At 37.2% G+C, this 17,254-nt stretch overlaps 2 protein-coding genes across 8 annotated transcripts in view; one reads left to right on the top strand and one right to left on the bottom strand.

The window, feature by feature from the left end:
• The window catches only part of LOC124275700 (transcription factor SOX-13-like), a 262,079-nt gene that overhangs the window by 24,034 nt on the left and 220,791 nt on the right, over nt 1-17,254 (top strand). Inside the window, exon 1 of one of the 7 annotated variants that reach the window (XM_046711330.1) lies at nt 3,644-3,728. The exons of 5 other annotated variants lie outside the window; for them this stretch is intronic. The gene's annotated coding sequence lies outside the window, so the exon portion shown is untranslated. Of the gene's footprint in view, nt 1-3,643; nt 3,729-8,218; nt 8,240-17,254 lie in introns of those variants that run through there. One more of the 7 variants, XM_046711331.1, reaches the window with a different exon arrangement.
• LOC124275713 (flocculation protein FLO11-like) overlaps nt 12,289-17,254 on the bottom strand; it is a 102,614-nt gene continuing 97,648 nt past the window's right edge. Inside the window, exon 7 of the mRNA XM_046711353.1 lies at nt 12,289-13,335. Coding sequence (XP_046567309.1) covers nt 12,289-13,335 — 1,047 coding nt within the window. The remainder of the gene's footprint in view (nt 13,336-17,254) is intronic.

The raw sequence follows: 17,254 nt of genomic DNA, 5'->3' as shown, positions 1-17,254 counted from the left end.
CTTATCTTCATTGGTTACAGAAAGGGGTGGATATATTTTTTTTATCCTCATCCGTTAAAGAAAGGGTGGTGATATCTGTTTTATCACAACTAGTGATGGAAAGAGCTATGTGATGATACCTGTTTTCTCCTTATTGGTGATAAAAATGGTTGGTTTTATCTGTTGCAGCTCATGAGACACAAAGTGTAATATATGATATCTGTAGTTTATTTAAGACAGATGTTGTTAGTGATATCTGTTTCTTTGAGACCGATGTTATTGGTGATATCTGTTGTTTCTTTAAAACCGATATTATTGGTGATATCTGTTGTTTCTTTGAGACAGATATTGATGATATCAGATGATTCTTTTAGACAGTTGTTGGTGATATCAGATGTTTCTTTGAGACATGTTGGTGATATCAGATGTTTCATTTAGACAGATGTTGGTGATATCTGTTGTTTCTTTTAGACAGATGTTGGTGACATCAGTTGTTTCTTTTAGACAGATGTTGTTTGTGATGTCTGTTGTTTCTTTGAGGCAGATGTCGATGATATCTGTTGCCTCACCTGTTTAGTAACAGAAAACACCAGTGATGTATGTAGTATCCCCACAATGGCCACAATATAGATGCCATATAGTAGCTATAAATTATAATTTATTATTGAAGTAGACAACAATATGCCATAAATACTTCAGAACTACCAAAACTAGAGTCTTCAGTACATCCAGTAGGCTGCTCCATGAAGAACGACCACAACCAAAAACCTGGTCACCTTTCACCCGATTACACTTCAGTTAAACTGTAATATGGCGATTGTCATTGTACAGGTAGAAGCCATGAAAGACATTTTGCCGTGTCATAGCACACAGAAATATTTTAGGGGCCCCAGCTTTTGTTGCATGTGGATCGCAGCCTTTCTTTGTGTTTTCAAAAGCTTCTTCTAAGTGTCGCTGCCGAAGAATAAAATATTGTTCATGACGTTTCTTAGAAAGGATGCACTCACAGTAGAGGCTGACAGTACCAGGCACTCATATAGAAATATATCTTTTTTTCTCGCCATTTGTATATGGACTATATTGTGTACAGGCAAATGGGTGAGCTAATACGATTGTTCTCATTGGGAGTTCACTCTCCCTCTGTCAACCTATGGCAACGGTTTATCAATTGGTAGCCATGTTTGGCAAGGCGGCTAAACATTTATTTTCTCGCTTGACTATTCTTAAAACAGGATTTCTGAAAATATGAATTTCAATGTCTCATTCTTGTGGAAAAATGTCTGTGTTTGTGTTGAAGTTGCATTCATTTTATAGTCATGTTGTGAAAAGAAAGGATTTGAGATTCAAATATTGATTGTAGGGGGATGTTCCTCGAGTACCTTCCTCACTTGTCAAACTTTATCTTACCCTAGTTCTCTACGCTTTACAACATTTTATTGTAATGTTGACTTGCTTGGAAATTTTCATATTTTTTCATCAAATATCATTCTGTAGGGTCAAGACTTTTAATATTTATCATCTTCAAATCAAAAAGTTTTAATGAGTACTTCCTGTTTTGAAATGGATGCGTAACTATTCAGTACAAAGTTTCTCTTTGGCAAAACCCGTAACCTTTGTAGCCAATGAGGCGAAAACCTGTTTTCTTAGAAAATTGTCCTTGGATTCTAGGTCACATGATGTTACTTAGAATGAGGCGAAAACCTGTTTTCTTAGAAAATTGTACTTGGATTCTAGGTCACATGATGTTACTTAGTATGAAGATGGAATACAGAAAATCATGAAACTACTGGTAAGAGCAGAAAATTTTGCCATGGTTACACAAAAGTCTACATTACACATGTTTACTATTGTCGGAACTGTAATGATTGCAGTACTAATGTCCGAACTGTAAATGTTGTAGTGCTATTGTCCGAACTGTAACAATTGCAATAATAATATCTGAACATGAAAGGGCTTGGTGTTCATGAAGAGGGCCATCGTACTGTTGTCCAAACAACAAAGATTGCAGTAGTAATGTCCGAACTGCAAAGATTGCAGTACTAATGTAATGTCCGAACTGCAAAGATTGCAGTACTAATGTCTGAACTGCAGTACTAATGTCCGAACTGCATTGCCGTACTAATGTCCAAACTGTAAATGTTGCAGTATCATTGTCGGATCTGTAAATGTTGCAGTACTAATGTCCAAATTGTAGTGAGTGAGTGAGTGAGTATGGTTTTATGCAGCTTTTAGCAATATTCCAGCAATATCACGGCGGGGGACACCAGAAATGAGCTTCACACAATGTACCCATATGGGGAATCGAACCCGGGTCTTCGGCGTGACGAGAGAACACCTTAACCACTAGGCTACCCCACCGGCCCTCCAAATTGTAAATATAAAATAGTTGTGTAAATGTTGCAATGTTGACATCAGAACTGTAAATTTGCAACACTGCAGTGTTAATGTCAGCATAACAAAAATTGCATTGAAACTTTGCAACGTGCAATACAAACACAGAAATGTCCACTCTACAGATGTTTTGAATACAATGCAATATTGAAATACCAATGTCCAGCTGCCTCAACACAAGAATACAGTACAACTCCCAGCCTCAAGACTACAATTTCAGCAAGTCTACATTTTTCTAGCTTTTATGAGAAATTTTTTAAAATCCAATCAGTGTGTGTAAAATGATAATTGTTATTAATTATCTACTTGACTGGAAACTGTCCAATCTTCCTCATACCTTAGCTGTGCTGGTGTTATTCTTGAACTGGAGTAAGAGAGCCTAGGAAAACGTTCACCTGCAAAGTATTCAAGTTTGACACAATTCTGGGTCACAACATCCATGGAAACCATATTAGGGATATCAGAAACATGTTCCCTACAACTGCTTAGCACATTTTGTCTTGAGACAGGGAAAAATAACAGAATGCTGTTTTGTTCAAAATAGAATTTACAATAATCCCGCAAATGTTTCACTGATTTTGACCTGCCAAACCTTAGAATGGTCCTTAACCCAACCAGTCCATATGGTGAAATTGCGGCTTCAAGTAAATATTGCTAAGAAAGTAAAAAACAAAATAGTAAAATGTGTTACTTTGATTTTTAATCTGTTGAAAAATGTCACTGCAATCAATATATTTACATTTTGCACATTTATCAATAAATGTTTAAATGATGACCTGTTTGCAGTGCTGATGACATTTGATGACATTAAAATACAGGAATTATCCATATGCCTGATCTTCTCCATATAGATAAATATATCTACAGATATTAACAAACAATAAGTTTTTGTGTCAAGCGTAAGAAGATACAGAATTGTTGTCCACTATAAAGAATAGAAGTAGGTGTATGGGTTCGCAGATAACCATCCAAATGCGTGCTGGGCCATTTGGAGGTATTGTTTTCTTGCCGTGAGAACATTTAATTGTCAGGACAGAAATCACATGCAGTTTGTAATAGATCTATTGACAGATGATTGGTGACGAGTTATGACGACGTGGAGACTGCCAGCAGTACCTCCACCTCATATTCACTGTTGTATATAGATCGTATTGTTTATACTGTTTGTAGTTGTGGATAACACCGTGGCCTAGTGCACACAGCTGTTGCGACAAGCGGTAAACTTGACTTAACTGATTTCCGACACCATTGTTTTCGGAGGCATAACAATACGTAATACATATTTTTCTATAATTCCCCTCTCTTGGGGACGGAGTTGTGGAAGGGACTTGTGGTGTTGCGTGGTGAAACGATGGAGGGTAAGTTGTTACTGTCCTATGACAGGGTTGACTATAAAGTTTAACATTAGCTTGTGTTCCAATTCACTGTTATCCGGCCGTATTCACATCTGATTTATAGCTGTCTGTTGCTCTGAATGGACTGACAGAATTATGTTGAGAATAAGATTGTCATTGAGTGTCTGTGGACGGTTGAGGAGTTTGAAAGAAAAATTCCTCTTTTTGTGATTTTATTGTACGTTTGTAAAGGCATGTACTGTGTTATTGTTCCCGGGTTGAACAATGAGAAGTTGTTTGGCAATATTTATGGACAATCTATCATAAATGAGTCTCATTCTATTGTTGTTACAGACATTCTTCTATACAAGCCCTCTTATGAAATAATTACTATGTCGGGGGCTTGAATTGTCATCTTCTATTAAATGATATGTCACATTTTGTACCTCAGGTATGTATTTAAAAGTATTTATAGCATGGAATTTTTAATTTAAACTTTCCATATTTGTTTGCATTTTTAAACTTACCTGTAAGGTGGAGACTTTTATACACAATATGTATTTCAACAAGTATTGATTGAGCAAAGTCCACCATATAGGAAATGACGACTAGAACAGATTTATAGATATTTTATAGACAGCTTTTGAAATGGATATGAAAGTTAAGGTGTACATGTTAATGGGGACAATGTGCAGGTCAGTTAGTTGGTGCAGGTGTGTTTATTTTAAGTAGTTCCATGATTAAATTGTTTTTTTGTAAGAGTTATTTCATACCCCAAATCGGACTAGTTATTATGAGTGAGTTTTAGTTTTATGCCTCTTTTAGCAATATTCCAGCAATATCATGGCAGGGGACACCAGAAATGGGCTTCACACATTGTACCCATGTGGGGAATCGAACCCGGATCTTCAGCATCATGAACGAACGCTTTAACCACTAGGCTACCCCACGGTTATTCTGACTTTCTTACTCAAACAGTGACACACACATGTTTGGACCTGCTCTTGAATATTCTTGAGACTGTATCATGACCTCCTTGTAATGTTAATGTTACGATTATTGATATAAATGTGGAATTAAATTCTGCAGCCATTTTATTTTAAATCTGGAAACCTGGGAGTGATTTGAGTTTATATTAACACTGGTGAGTCATCATGCTTATATATTTGTCATGGGTTTAAATTGGTGTAGGTTTGATAGTATGTCTCTAAATTGTAGTGGTAGGTTTGATAGTATGTCCCTAAATTGTAGTGGTAGGTTTGATAGTATGTCCCTATATTGTAGTGGTAGGTTTGATAGTATGTCCCTAAATTGTAGTGGTAGGTTTGATAGTATGTCCCTAAATTGTAGTGGTAGGTTTGATAGTATGCCCCTAAATTGTAGTGGTAGGTTTGATAGTATGTCCCTAAATTGCAGTGTAGTGGTAGGTTTGATGGTATGTCCCTAAATTGTAGTGGTAGGTTTGATAGTATGTCCCTAAATTGTAGTGGTAGGTTTGATAGTATGCCCCTAAATTGTAGTGGTAGGTTTGATAGTATGCCCCTAAATTGTAGTGGTAGGTTTGATAGTATGTCCCTAAATTGTAGTGGTAGGTTTGATATTATGTCCCTAAATTGTAGTGGTAGGTTTGATGGTATGCCCCAAAATTGTAGTGGTAGGTTTGATAGTATGTCCCTAAATTGTAGTGGTAGGTTTGATAGTATGCCCCTAAATTGTAGTGGTAGGTTTGATAGTATGTCCCTAAATTGTAGTGGTAGGTTTGATAGTATGTCCCTATATTGTAGTGGTAGGTTTGATATTATGTCCCTAAATTGTAGTGGTAGGTTTGATAGTATGTCCCTAAATTGTAGTGGTAGGTTTGATAGTATGTCCCTAAATTGTAGTGGTAGGTTTGATAGTATGGCCTTAAACATGTGTGGTGTATATGATAATATGGCCTTAACAAGTGTGGTATATGCAATAATATGGCCTTAATTTGTGTGCTATATATGATAATATGACCTTAACGAGTGTGGTATATACAATATGGCCTTAATAAGTGAGGTATATATGATATGGCCTTAACAAGTGTGGTATATATGATAATATGGCCTTAACAAGTGTGGTATATATGATAATATGGCTTTGACAAGTGAGGTATGTATGATAATATGGCCTTAATAAGTGGTATATATGATAATATGGCCTTAATAAGTGTGGTATATATGATAATATGGCCTTAATAGGTGTGGTATATATGATAATATGGCCTTAACAAGTGTGGTACATATGATAGAATGGCCATATTAAATGTGGCATATATGATAATATGGCCTTAACAAATGTGGTCTGTTAATAATATGGCCTTAACAAAATGGTGTATTTGATAATAAGTCAGTAAATAGCCGATGTAAATTTGACAATGTAAGCCTGAGCGAGTTTGGTTCCGAAACAAATGTAATAGGTTTGATGATATGGCCCTAAACATGTATATTGTATTTAATAGCAAGTGTTGTGGGTTTGATGATAAGGGCTTGAAGATAACTCAACATAAATATATTTTAATTGTTTTTTTTTGTGCATTTCATCTGAAGTATAATTAGTATAACTGTTGAGATCATCACAGAGTATTAGTGTTGATATGATAATGGAAACAATATCTGTCTTACATAACAGTTATCTTATTTCCAAGAGGTCAAGGGGCAGTTGGGTAGCCTAGTGGTTCAAGTGTCCGCTCGTCACGCCGAAGACCCGGGTTCGATTCCCCACAAGGGTACAATGTGTGAAGCCCATTTTCGGTATCCCTTGCTATGACATTGCTGGAATATTGCTCAAAACGGCGTAAAACCAAACTCACTCACTCACTCCAAGAGAGCAAACATAACAAAGCCTTCTTGAGCTGGGGTTGTCATTTTTCATGTAGCATTTTTAAAAAGTGAGTTTGTTTGTTCAGGTAGATTAGTGGTATATTGTGTTCCTTCCCCATCGCCGTAAGACAGATTACAGGTAAAGTTGGTTAGAAAGAATAAAAAATCTTTCAGGATAGATAATATTCCGAACAATGGGTAATGGGTATGGCAAGATCACAGCCAGGAACTGTTGTTGTAGTTTATGTAATGGTGGACAATTATTACAGATCAATTTCAACATCACAGAAAAAATATAAATTCCATAGCTCTTTTAGAGCCATTTGTTTCTTGGGCTTATCAAGAAACAACCGTATCATGTGTCGTGATAAGAATATGATAATATGATTAGAAATGGGATAGTTTCATTTACCGTGTGATAACAGAGATTTCAGTGATATGGAACTGTCTTGGAGTAGTCTGACAATTAGCTCATGGCACTACCTAGATGTAACATGAGACTTCCATTTACCATTTTTACAGGCATTATGTAAACTGAGTAAAACGTAATTCCTCAAAAAAGGAAGATAATGTTTTTTTCGGGGTTTACTGTTCAAAATGTATTTATAAATATTTCTTAGATATTTTAAAGCAATTAAATTTTTCATCTCCTATTTTCACAAGAAAAGTTAGGCAATTTGAAGGAGTAGTCCTATAAATATACTGTTTCCCAATATGGCTGAAATTCCTGAAGTGATATAAAATTTGAATAATGTATACAAAAGCAAGATGTATATGGATTTTTCCAACGACAGCCTTAACTATTGCAAAACATTTCCATAGCTTTAAAGTTTGGTGTTTCTTGAAGGCCCAATAGAGCCTTTAACCCCTATTTTGTGATTTATTCGATAATTTGTTATTAAGTAACGATGGACAATAATAGATGTTTGATGCATAAATCTGTTTTGTCAAGAGCTCTACTTTCTTTTTAGTATAAGTGATCCCCATGTTTAAACAAATGACACCCCCTCCCCCTCCCCCCATCCTGTGTATAATATATTCATGGGCTAGAGACTAGTCAGCAGATTTTCTTCATGTGACAAAACACTAGATTAACTATTGTTATCTCTCCCCTTGTCCTGTCTTCCGTCCCCCGTCCTCTGTTTCGTCCTCTTCTTGGTCCACTACATATTTCCATCACCCCTTTCATCTGGGACAGGTGGAATTCTCCCCAATCCCCCATCAGAAACACAGCCCCGTCCCACAGCTCGAGAACAATACCTTTATTTTTTCACTTGGTTAAGCAGAGTCAAGCTTGTATAAGAACAGAATACATTGTATACACGAGTTTTTGTGTAGTTTTAACAAAAGTTCTCAGTAGGACAGCAAGAACAAATGTTATTATTTTCGTCATGGCTGTAAATCTCGACCAGTAACCAACTATGCGGAACATATTTGATATAATTTTAGACTGACAATTTTATTCTGAATGGATAAGTGCTTTTTCCTCATTTTTTTTAGACATGAAATAATTTCAGTATTATAGAAACCGGTCCATATTGCATAGTCACTGTAGAGAGAAAGCAGTAGTTTAAGTTTATGTCACACTTCTGGAGGTAGGGGAGAAGGATGCGTTATGGCTGACAGATTGACACGTGTGAAGAACTGGCCGCACTTGTGTTGTTTAATTGCTGTTTAAGATAAATAGAGGTAGGTGGGAAAACATCAGTTGTCATAGTAACAATTAAACAGTTATTAATGCTGTTTGTTAAGTTTGTTAAATGTTGAAAGAAATATTAATGAGACAGTTAAGTGTGTATGCTTATCAAGAGGGTTTGAGTCGTGTGATGTAATAAAACAATTTTATATGTAACAAGGATTAGACAGGAAATGGAGTGGTTTGATGACCGAGTGTGAGATGAGGATGATGATGATGCTGATGTTGTTGGTGATGCTGCTGCTGCTGCTGATGATGATGGTTATATTGACCATGAGGAATATGATTGCATTCATGTTGACGAAGATGATATATGCTGCATTGACAAGGTGAATATGATTGTATGACAATGATGAAGATTACCGTATTGGTGAAAATGAAGATGATTGCATCGATGATTACAGGGATGATTCCATTGATGATGATGATGATGATGATGATGATGATGATGATGATGATGATGATGATTGTAATGTTCCTGCTGTTGGTTGTTATTGTTTTTTAAGGATGTTGCATAGTCGTGATGAAAATAGTGGTTGATGATGATGATGATGATGATGATGATGATGATGATGATGATGATGATGATGAGGATGTTGCTGTCTTACAACAATATGTTGATTAGATGAGTAAAGCTGTCAAGTCACAATGGCACTATTTCAGCCCTATCTTGACCAGCAATGTCCGTCATATTTGTTTTATTACCGTCGCTCTCAACACATTCATGTCATTGCACTTGCTTACAAAACTATAAATGAATAAACAAACTATTGTTTAACAAAACTAATAAATAACTAAAATTTTAGAAGAAAAAAAAAATCATAATATAAACCTATAGAAAAATACTTTTAGGGTGCCCAATTTTATGGCCAAATAAATCTTCAAAGGGTCAAAAGTCATCGAAAAAGTCAAGCCAGTGTTCAATATCAGGTTGATAAAAGAAACATTGTAACACAATATCAGTTATAGAGCTTGTGTGTATCTCTATCAGATAGGTTTTATTCATCAGCTGATTATATGCAGGAGCTTCCCACTCATACACAAGATAAGGTTTAATGTACTAACAGAGACGCGAGATAAAGAGCTATAATGACCAGACATTCTCAGAATGGTTCCCAGAACGGTTCCACATGGCTTCAAGACAAAACGCATAACTCCAACCCAGCCAATCAAATGACAGCAATAAGTGCCTAGTGTGGCTAGATATCATATATAGGTGCCCTATGGAAGAGATTACGGTGCGGAGGAGGTCTAGTTACCAAGTAGCAGGACACAGGTCCTGGAAATGGGAACTTGTACATTTGGAGAAATATATAGCGGGTAGTTTGACAGTAATGTCTCTCTCTCAGTTGTCATCCGTACACTTTTGATGAGGTATTGTGATACAAGAAACACGTGGCTGAGAATATGGGGGTGGTTAAAATGCGCTTAATGTCAGTGAGGCTGTCGTTGATAAAGAGGAGTTCCATATCTCAGACAGACATATTCGTAAAGAACACACATGTTGTGTGGGTATTTCCGTTTCTTTCTTTCAATCGTAGAATACTTGTGTTTTGGTGAGATTTTTTTGTTTTGTTTTATAGACATTAGTTATGGTGATGTTGAAAAACATTAAGAATTAAGTATATATTGGAGAGTTTTTATTATTATTCAAGTGATATAAATTTGTGTAACTTATCCCTCTTTTGATATTTATTTTATTTTAAATGTCTCATATAACTTTCAGAAAGAAAAAAAAAACATCACAAAAAATCTTTTGCTCTTATAATCTGAACAAGAAATCTTTTGCTCTTAATACAATTCACTTTCAGCTGACACTTTTTCAGAGATGCCTGATCTCATTATTGAGGAAATTTCCATCATATATTGTTGTTTAAGTGATTGTATTCTTGTTCAAATGGATTGCAATTAAACATGTTAAGCATGTCAGTGACTGGATATCTGGGCTCAGATGTTTTCATGCCAGAGTTATTTATTCAATTCTTCATGTAATTATTTTCTGCTGCACCTGTTAAGCATGACAATGACTATAATAATAACATACCATGATCTGTTTTATCTCAGTTAAGTCCACAGGCAGTGACTGAAATATTTTGTTAATTTTATTTCCCCAACTAACTCTAATAAAAATATTTTTTATTAGTCTATTAGATATTTTTAGTTAAGTTTCACCATATCACAGTATGAATGATGTTGGCATAAGAAGATATATATTTTTTCTAGTGTTTATAATTTCTAAGTTGGCATCCTTGAAATCTTCCTTGAAACTGTTGATGGTATTATTAGGCTGCAAGTTCTGTTAATGATTGATACTGACTTCAAAGATCACATAGAGAGTTCTATTAATGATTGATACTGTTCTGCATAGATCACAGAGAGTTCTATTAATGATTGATACTGTCATTCATAGATCACAGAGAGTTCTATTATTGATGGATACTGTCATTCATAGATCAGAGAGGGTTCTGTTAATGATTGATACTGTCATTCATAGATCATAGAGAGAGTTCTGTTAATGATTGATACTGTCATTCATAGATCACAGAGAGTTCTATTAATGATTGATACTGTCATTCATAGATCATAGAGAGAGTTCTATTAATCATTTATACTGTCTTTCATAGATCACAGAGAGGGTTCTGTTAATGATTGAAACTGTCATTCATAGATCACAGAGGGAGTTCTATTAATGGTTGAAACTGTCCTTCATAGATAGTAGAGAGAGTTCTATTAGTGATTGTTCTACCAAATACTGTTTGCATGACAGCATTTCCAAGCAATATACCAAGGAATGATACTGTTGGCAATATCACGTGTAGTTTGCCTGTAATAACAAATACTGTTTGCATGACAACATCTCCAAGCAATATACCAAGAATGATACTGTTGGCAATATCACGTGTAGTTTGCCTGTAATAACAAATACTGTTTGCATGACAACCTCTCCAAGCAGTCAGTCAAAGTCAGTGGCCATCTGGACAGTCAAAACATCGAACAAGAAGTGGAGTGGTATATTATTACATGCTTAGAGAACAACAACCATTGATTTTTCTGTGCATTGTATGCAAATAAGTCTCTGATTTAGCACCAATTTACCTGGAGTTTTTCCAGTCTATTCTTGCAGGCATTGATAGAATACCACAGCTGGGAAACATTTGAAAATATCATTTTGGTCATGTCACAACAGCTGTAGTTTGCGATAGGGAATATGAGGACAGGAATGAATTGAAGTTATTTGTATATTGTACATGTTATGACAAGAAAATAGAATATTGTATATGTTATGAATAGAAAATTGGATTTGATAAGAAGTTTTTTGTTTTGTTTCATCATTTATTTGATATATTTATTATATATATATTGGTAGTTCTGTTAATGGTCATTTATTCTAGTCCATTGAATAACACTTTAGGAAACTAGGAAACTATTCTTTAGATACAAATCTGCCACACCTATTTGAATGGGGAAAATATTTGGAACATTATTATTTTGCTGCCAACACATCCCAAAATATTCTGTATTTTGTGATTAGTGAGATTTGGGATAGACTATGGAAATCATTTTGTTATAGGTGAGGATCTGTCATAAATTGGAATCTGTAAATGCACCAGTTTTTCAAGAGATAATACACCATGTTTAGACTTTGGGTAGGGTTGGTGGATTGGACGGTAGATTGTTTAAGTGATTGTATTCTTCTTCAAATGGATTGCAATTAAACATGTTAAGCATGTCAGTGACTGGATATCTGGGCTCAAATGTTTTCATGCCAGAGTTATTTATTCAATTCTTCATGTAAAGTTTTTCTGCTGCACCTGTGGGAATGTAGATTTGGGGATGGATAGGAAGATTAGGGTAGAATCGGTTGATGGGTAGGAGGCGGGGGTAGAATTGGTGGATGGGTAGGAGGCCAGGGGTAGAATTGGTGGATGGGTAGGAGGCCAGGGGTAGAATCGGTTAATTGGTGGGAGGCCGGGGGTAGAATCGGTGGATGGGTGGGAGGCCGGGGTAGAATCGGGTGGATGGGTGAGAGGCCGGGGTAGAATTAGTGGATGGGTAGGGAGTCCGGGGTAGAATTGGTGGAAGGGTAGGAGGCGGGGTAGAATCGGTGGAAGGGTAGGAGGCCGGGGTAGAATTGGTGGATGGGTAGGAGTCCGGGGTAGAATCGGTTGATGGGTAGGAGGCCTGGGGTAGAATCGGTGGAAGGGTAGGAGGCGGGGTAGAACCGGTTGATGGGTAGGAGGCCTGGGGGTAGAATCGGTTGATGGGTAGGAGTCCGGGATAGAATCGGTGGAAGGGTAGGGAGGCGGGGTAGAATCGGTGGATGGGTGAGAGGCCGGGGTAGAATCGGTGGATGGGGAGGAGGCCTGGGGTAGAATAGGTTGATGGGTGGGAGCCAGGGGTAGAATCGGTTGATGGGTAGGAGGCGGGGTAGGAGTGGTGGATGGGTAGGAGGCCAGGGTAGAATTGGTGGATGGGTAGGAGGCCAGGGATAGAATCGGGTTAATGGGTGGGAGGCCGGGGTAGAATCGGTGGATGGGTGGGAGGCCGGGGTAGAATCGGTGGATGGGTGAGAGGCCGGGGTAGAATTAGTGGATGGGTAGGAGTCCGGGGTAGAATTGGTGGAAGGGTAGGAGGCCGGGGTAGAATCGGTGGAAGGGTAGGAGGCCGGGGTAGAATTGGTGGATGGGTAGGAGTCCGGGGGTAGAATCGGTTGATGGGTAGGAGGCCTGGGGTAGAATCGGTGGAAGGGTAGGAGGCCGGGGGTAGAACCGGTTGATGGGTAGGAGGCCTGGGGTAGAATCGGTTGATGGGTAGGAGTCCGGGGATAGAATCGGTGGAAGGGTAGGAGGCCGGGGGTAGAATCGGTGGATGGGTGAGAGGCCGGGGGTAGAATCGGTGGATGGGGAGGAGGCCGGGGGTAGAATAGGTTGATGGGTGGGAGCCAGGGGTAGAATTGGTGGATGGGTAGGAGGCCGGGGGTAGAATCAGTGGATGGGTAGGAGGCCAGGGGTAGAATTGATGGATGGGTAGGAGGCCGGGGGTAGAATCGGTTGATGGGTAGGGGGCCGGGGGTAGAATTGTTGGATGGCTGGGAAGATTGGAGGTAGAATTGGTAGATGGGTAATAAGATTGGGGAGAGAATCTGTGGATGGGTAGGTAGATTGGGGGTAGAAATGGCAGTTGAATTTTACTTTATATTTTGTGATTACACTTTATATCTGTCTTTTGAAGTTATAAATCAGTTCCAATAGGATCTTTTGGCAAAATGACATTTATTTTCTATTCTTAATATGATCTAAAATAGATGATTTTTCCCCCAAAAAATGTCGGATTTTTTAAAATAAAATTAATGGAAATTCAAAGGATTGCCTCAGTTAGAAAACTTGACTCACTCTGGCTGGAAGGAAGAAAATGCATTATTCCCAAAGTCGTCTGTATATTTCTGTAAAATCCAAGGTCAACGAATCCATATACATGGTTGTTTAAAATAGTTTAACTTTAAATGAAATAACCTTTCATGTTGCTGAGTCCAGACTAAAAGGGTTAATATGATTTAAGGTTTCTTGAAACTTGATTTGGATTTGACAGTTTAAAGAGAAAGGAGTAGTTAGTTGGTCTGTATTAGAGTGAGTGTGACGTGCATTGTATACCAGTGCTCCCGTCTCCCTGATTTGCTCCCCCTCGATGCCCTGTGCCCCAAGTTCAGTTCAGCCTTTGTCAAATTTACCCCACAATTGGATACATATGTATTCTGCTGTAATTGATGTATGGCCAGCTATTTGCTTGTCTCAGACATTTGCAAACACGATGGAAGTGATTTGCACTGAAGCTGTTTGATATACAGTTTCAATACAAGCTAGCTGTTTGAAAACTCTGTTGATTTTTCCAAACATGGACGGTAAAAGTAAGTGATTTAAAGCTGTCCGTCATCTTTTGTCAATCTCATTGGTTTTATCATTGTTTAAAGGGAACAAAAGTGGTATTGTTTAAATGACAGGTTTATGGTCCTACTGATAAAGTGAATGATATTATGTCGATGATATTGCTACCGAGACAAGCATGGAGAGCTGTAAGTGTTATTCAAACAACAGGTGTTTGAGAGTATAATCTTTTATGCAGACATTTTTTTTTTAAATGTAATTTTAAAAAAATGATTTTTGTAATGTATTAACAGCGATGTAGTGCGATAACCTTTAATGTAAATCTTTATGCAATATGAGTTGCGTCTGTTTATTTCACAATTTGTTGGTGTTTGCTCATGAATATTTTCAAGGATGACAGTGTACATTAACATTATTATGACAAGAATTCACATTTGTGTCAGTTTTCTAAATGTAATTGAAATTCTAAAGGAGTCTTCAGCAGTAGGGAACCATCGTTTTGAAGTGCCCAGAACAAAATTTTACACATGTTGTTAACTGAAATAATATATATTCATTTCCATCTTTAGTTTTCGTCATTGCAATTTAGTAATAAACTATTCTGAACTTTGACCTTCGTTAGCAAAGCAACCATTGAAATTCATGCTAGCCTGAAAGCTTGTGACTCCTAACTTGTGTTGAGGTCAAATGAAAATCCAGTGATGTAGACCTCATAGACCAGTTGCATTTGAAATGCAATTCTGATAGATTTCAAAGCTTAAATTTGATAGAAACTAGTTTGAATAAAATTGACAGGAAAACACTTGTCTTTTTTGTCTTGTTACAGCTGGATGACACAAACTCTTATAACAGGAACTTCTTTGAGTGGCATTTTAGAAGCTGGGATGTACAATATCAAACAAACTTTATGGATAACAACTTCTTTATTTTGTGAGTGGGACATTCCGATACAGATTCAGATTCTTGAACAGGTGATTTTGTTATTTATGGAAACTAAAAATAAATAAAAAATACAAAAAATAAAATAAAGAAATAAAAAAGAAGTTTAATCCATAAAAATATCTTGGACATCTATGGACTTCTAAATGCCACTGAAAGACATCAGGTGATATGTAGTTCTCATTTGCTGTCTGGATTAACCTAAAACAAAGTAAAAGGATGTCTGTGAAGAGGAATTTTGTTCCTTCCACCATTGTCTACTGTTGCATGGTATGTAGACAGCTGTATCAGGGATTATCTGGGATTCTAAACTAAACTAAACAGACAAATTAGGGAAAAGATTGGGATTTTGTTCAAAATTGGGATTTTGTCCGAAAATGGGATTTGTTTTAAATTCATTTTTTTTTAGATTCTGAGATATTTTACCATTTTGAGGTTACATTAAATGCTCTTAATTAAAAGTTATCATTAAAAACAGCCGCCTTATTGGTCATGTCTTCAGTGAACGACAGGTTATGGTAAAGGCGTAAATTTTATATCTTTAACATGGGACTTTTTAAATTCCCATATGGGAATTTTAAATGATGTTTGCTGCATACTTTGGGATGAATTTTAGCCCCTGTGCAATTCTAGATAACTCTCTGCATAGGTCTTCATAATTTTCTGCAAATGTTATAGTATTTTGTATTGTGAACATTTTCATCCAAGTCAGCTCTTTTACTTCCATTTGGTACCTCCCTGCTTTAAGATGTCATGAAGCTTCTGTGGTGAATGGGTCCAGGGTGTTTATATTTGCCAGAATGGAGACGTTATTTCCTGGACCGTCGAGGATGGGCTGAGGTGTGCTTAGATACAGTTCATAATGTGCTTTTTGTATTCCCTAATATTATCTCTCGTCCCTGTGTCGTTACATAAACATCTCTCCATGGGGATTCTAGATTAGAATAGGTCCCTACAACCATCGTATGAAATAGCCACTGGCCCATTAGCCCGTGGCTAGTTAAAATCCAGTCGGGCCAGTAAATCTCCACAGTCACTGGCCTGACTGGCTGGTGAATTTTCATGGGGACATTTTGTAAATATATCACCCTCAGACTTGTTAAGTTATAATACATTTTTAAATTATGCAAGATTATGGTCTGATGAAAATGTTCATCATATTAGCAGCTTAATGATGAAACCCGTGTCATGCCGACAATATCTTATTCTCATCTATTTTTGTCATCTTTTCCCAAGTTAGAACATTCAAATTTTGGGCTAGTGAATTTTTTTTAGGTCTAGTAACTTTCAGGCATAGCTAGCCTGACTGGCTAGCAAAATTTAGAAACTATTTCGCACGCTGCCAACAATATATGCTGGTTGTAAGGGGCCGCTAAATGGAACCAGTTGTAAGATTCAGACTTGGTTGATAGGGTGTTCTTGAACTCAGGAACTTGGAGCATTGCTCAGGATATCATTCACAGTATTAATGTCTTGGAACAGCTTTTGGTGTGTGGTGTATGGTGCTATGCACGGAGCTCAGATCACAAGTCAGTAGTTAAACAACATTGGGCATGAAGAGTCCTTGGATGGGTGACCGTGTTTGGCAGCTTGACTCCTGAGAGTTTCTAGGAGTTCAGTCCTGCCACACAACAAAGCATATGTGATTCCTGTGGTCTCACCTTAGGCAAGTGAGTTTGTTCAAAATTGCCCCTGTTCACCCAGCAGAAAATGGGTACCCGGTGGGACAAGTCATGTGACTATTAACCTTCTAGTGCCTCACAGGCAGGTTGGGTTATCTGGGGTAATAATAATCAGATTGTCTGTGCTTTGAGCAACCGCAACAGATGGAAAATAGCGTAAAACAAATGCATTTATTATTATTTATTATTATTTTAGAAGTGATACACGATCTATTCACTGTATTGTCTGATCCGGACTTGATTATTCAAAAGCACCCATCATACATCTATGATGTTGCAGAGTGTCTCGTTAAATAACAAACAATCTCTATCAACATCCGTTACCATATGAATTTTACTATGTTGTAGAATTAATGTAATTATGAGAATGGAATTAAACAGTAAAACGGCTCACAGATTATCCCTGATCTGTCAGTATTTCATTTGCGACAATATCCAGCTGTATATTTCATGTCAATGTCACGTGTGGGCTACAAGAGTTATTGCACAATACTCATATTTATTC

This window comes from Haliotis rubra, unplaced genomic scaffold (genome assembly GCF_003918875.1).
Source record: "Haliotis rubra isolate DU_JTF1 unplaced genomic scaffold, ASM391887v1 Scf201, whole genome shotgun sequence".
Lineage (NCBI taxonomy): Eukaryota > Metazoa > Mollusca > Gastropoda > Lepetellida > Haliotidae > Haliotis > Haliotis rubra.
Note: the sequence above shows the minus strand (reverse complement) of the source record. Positions and strands in the feature narration are given on the sequence as shown.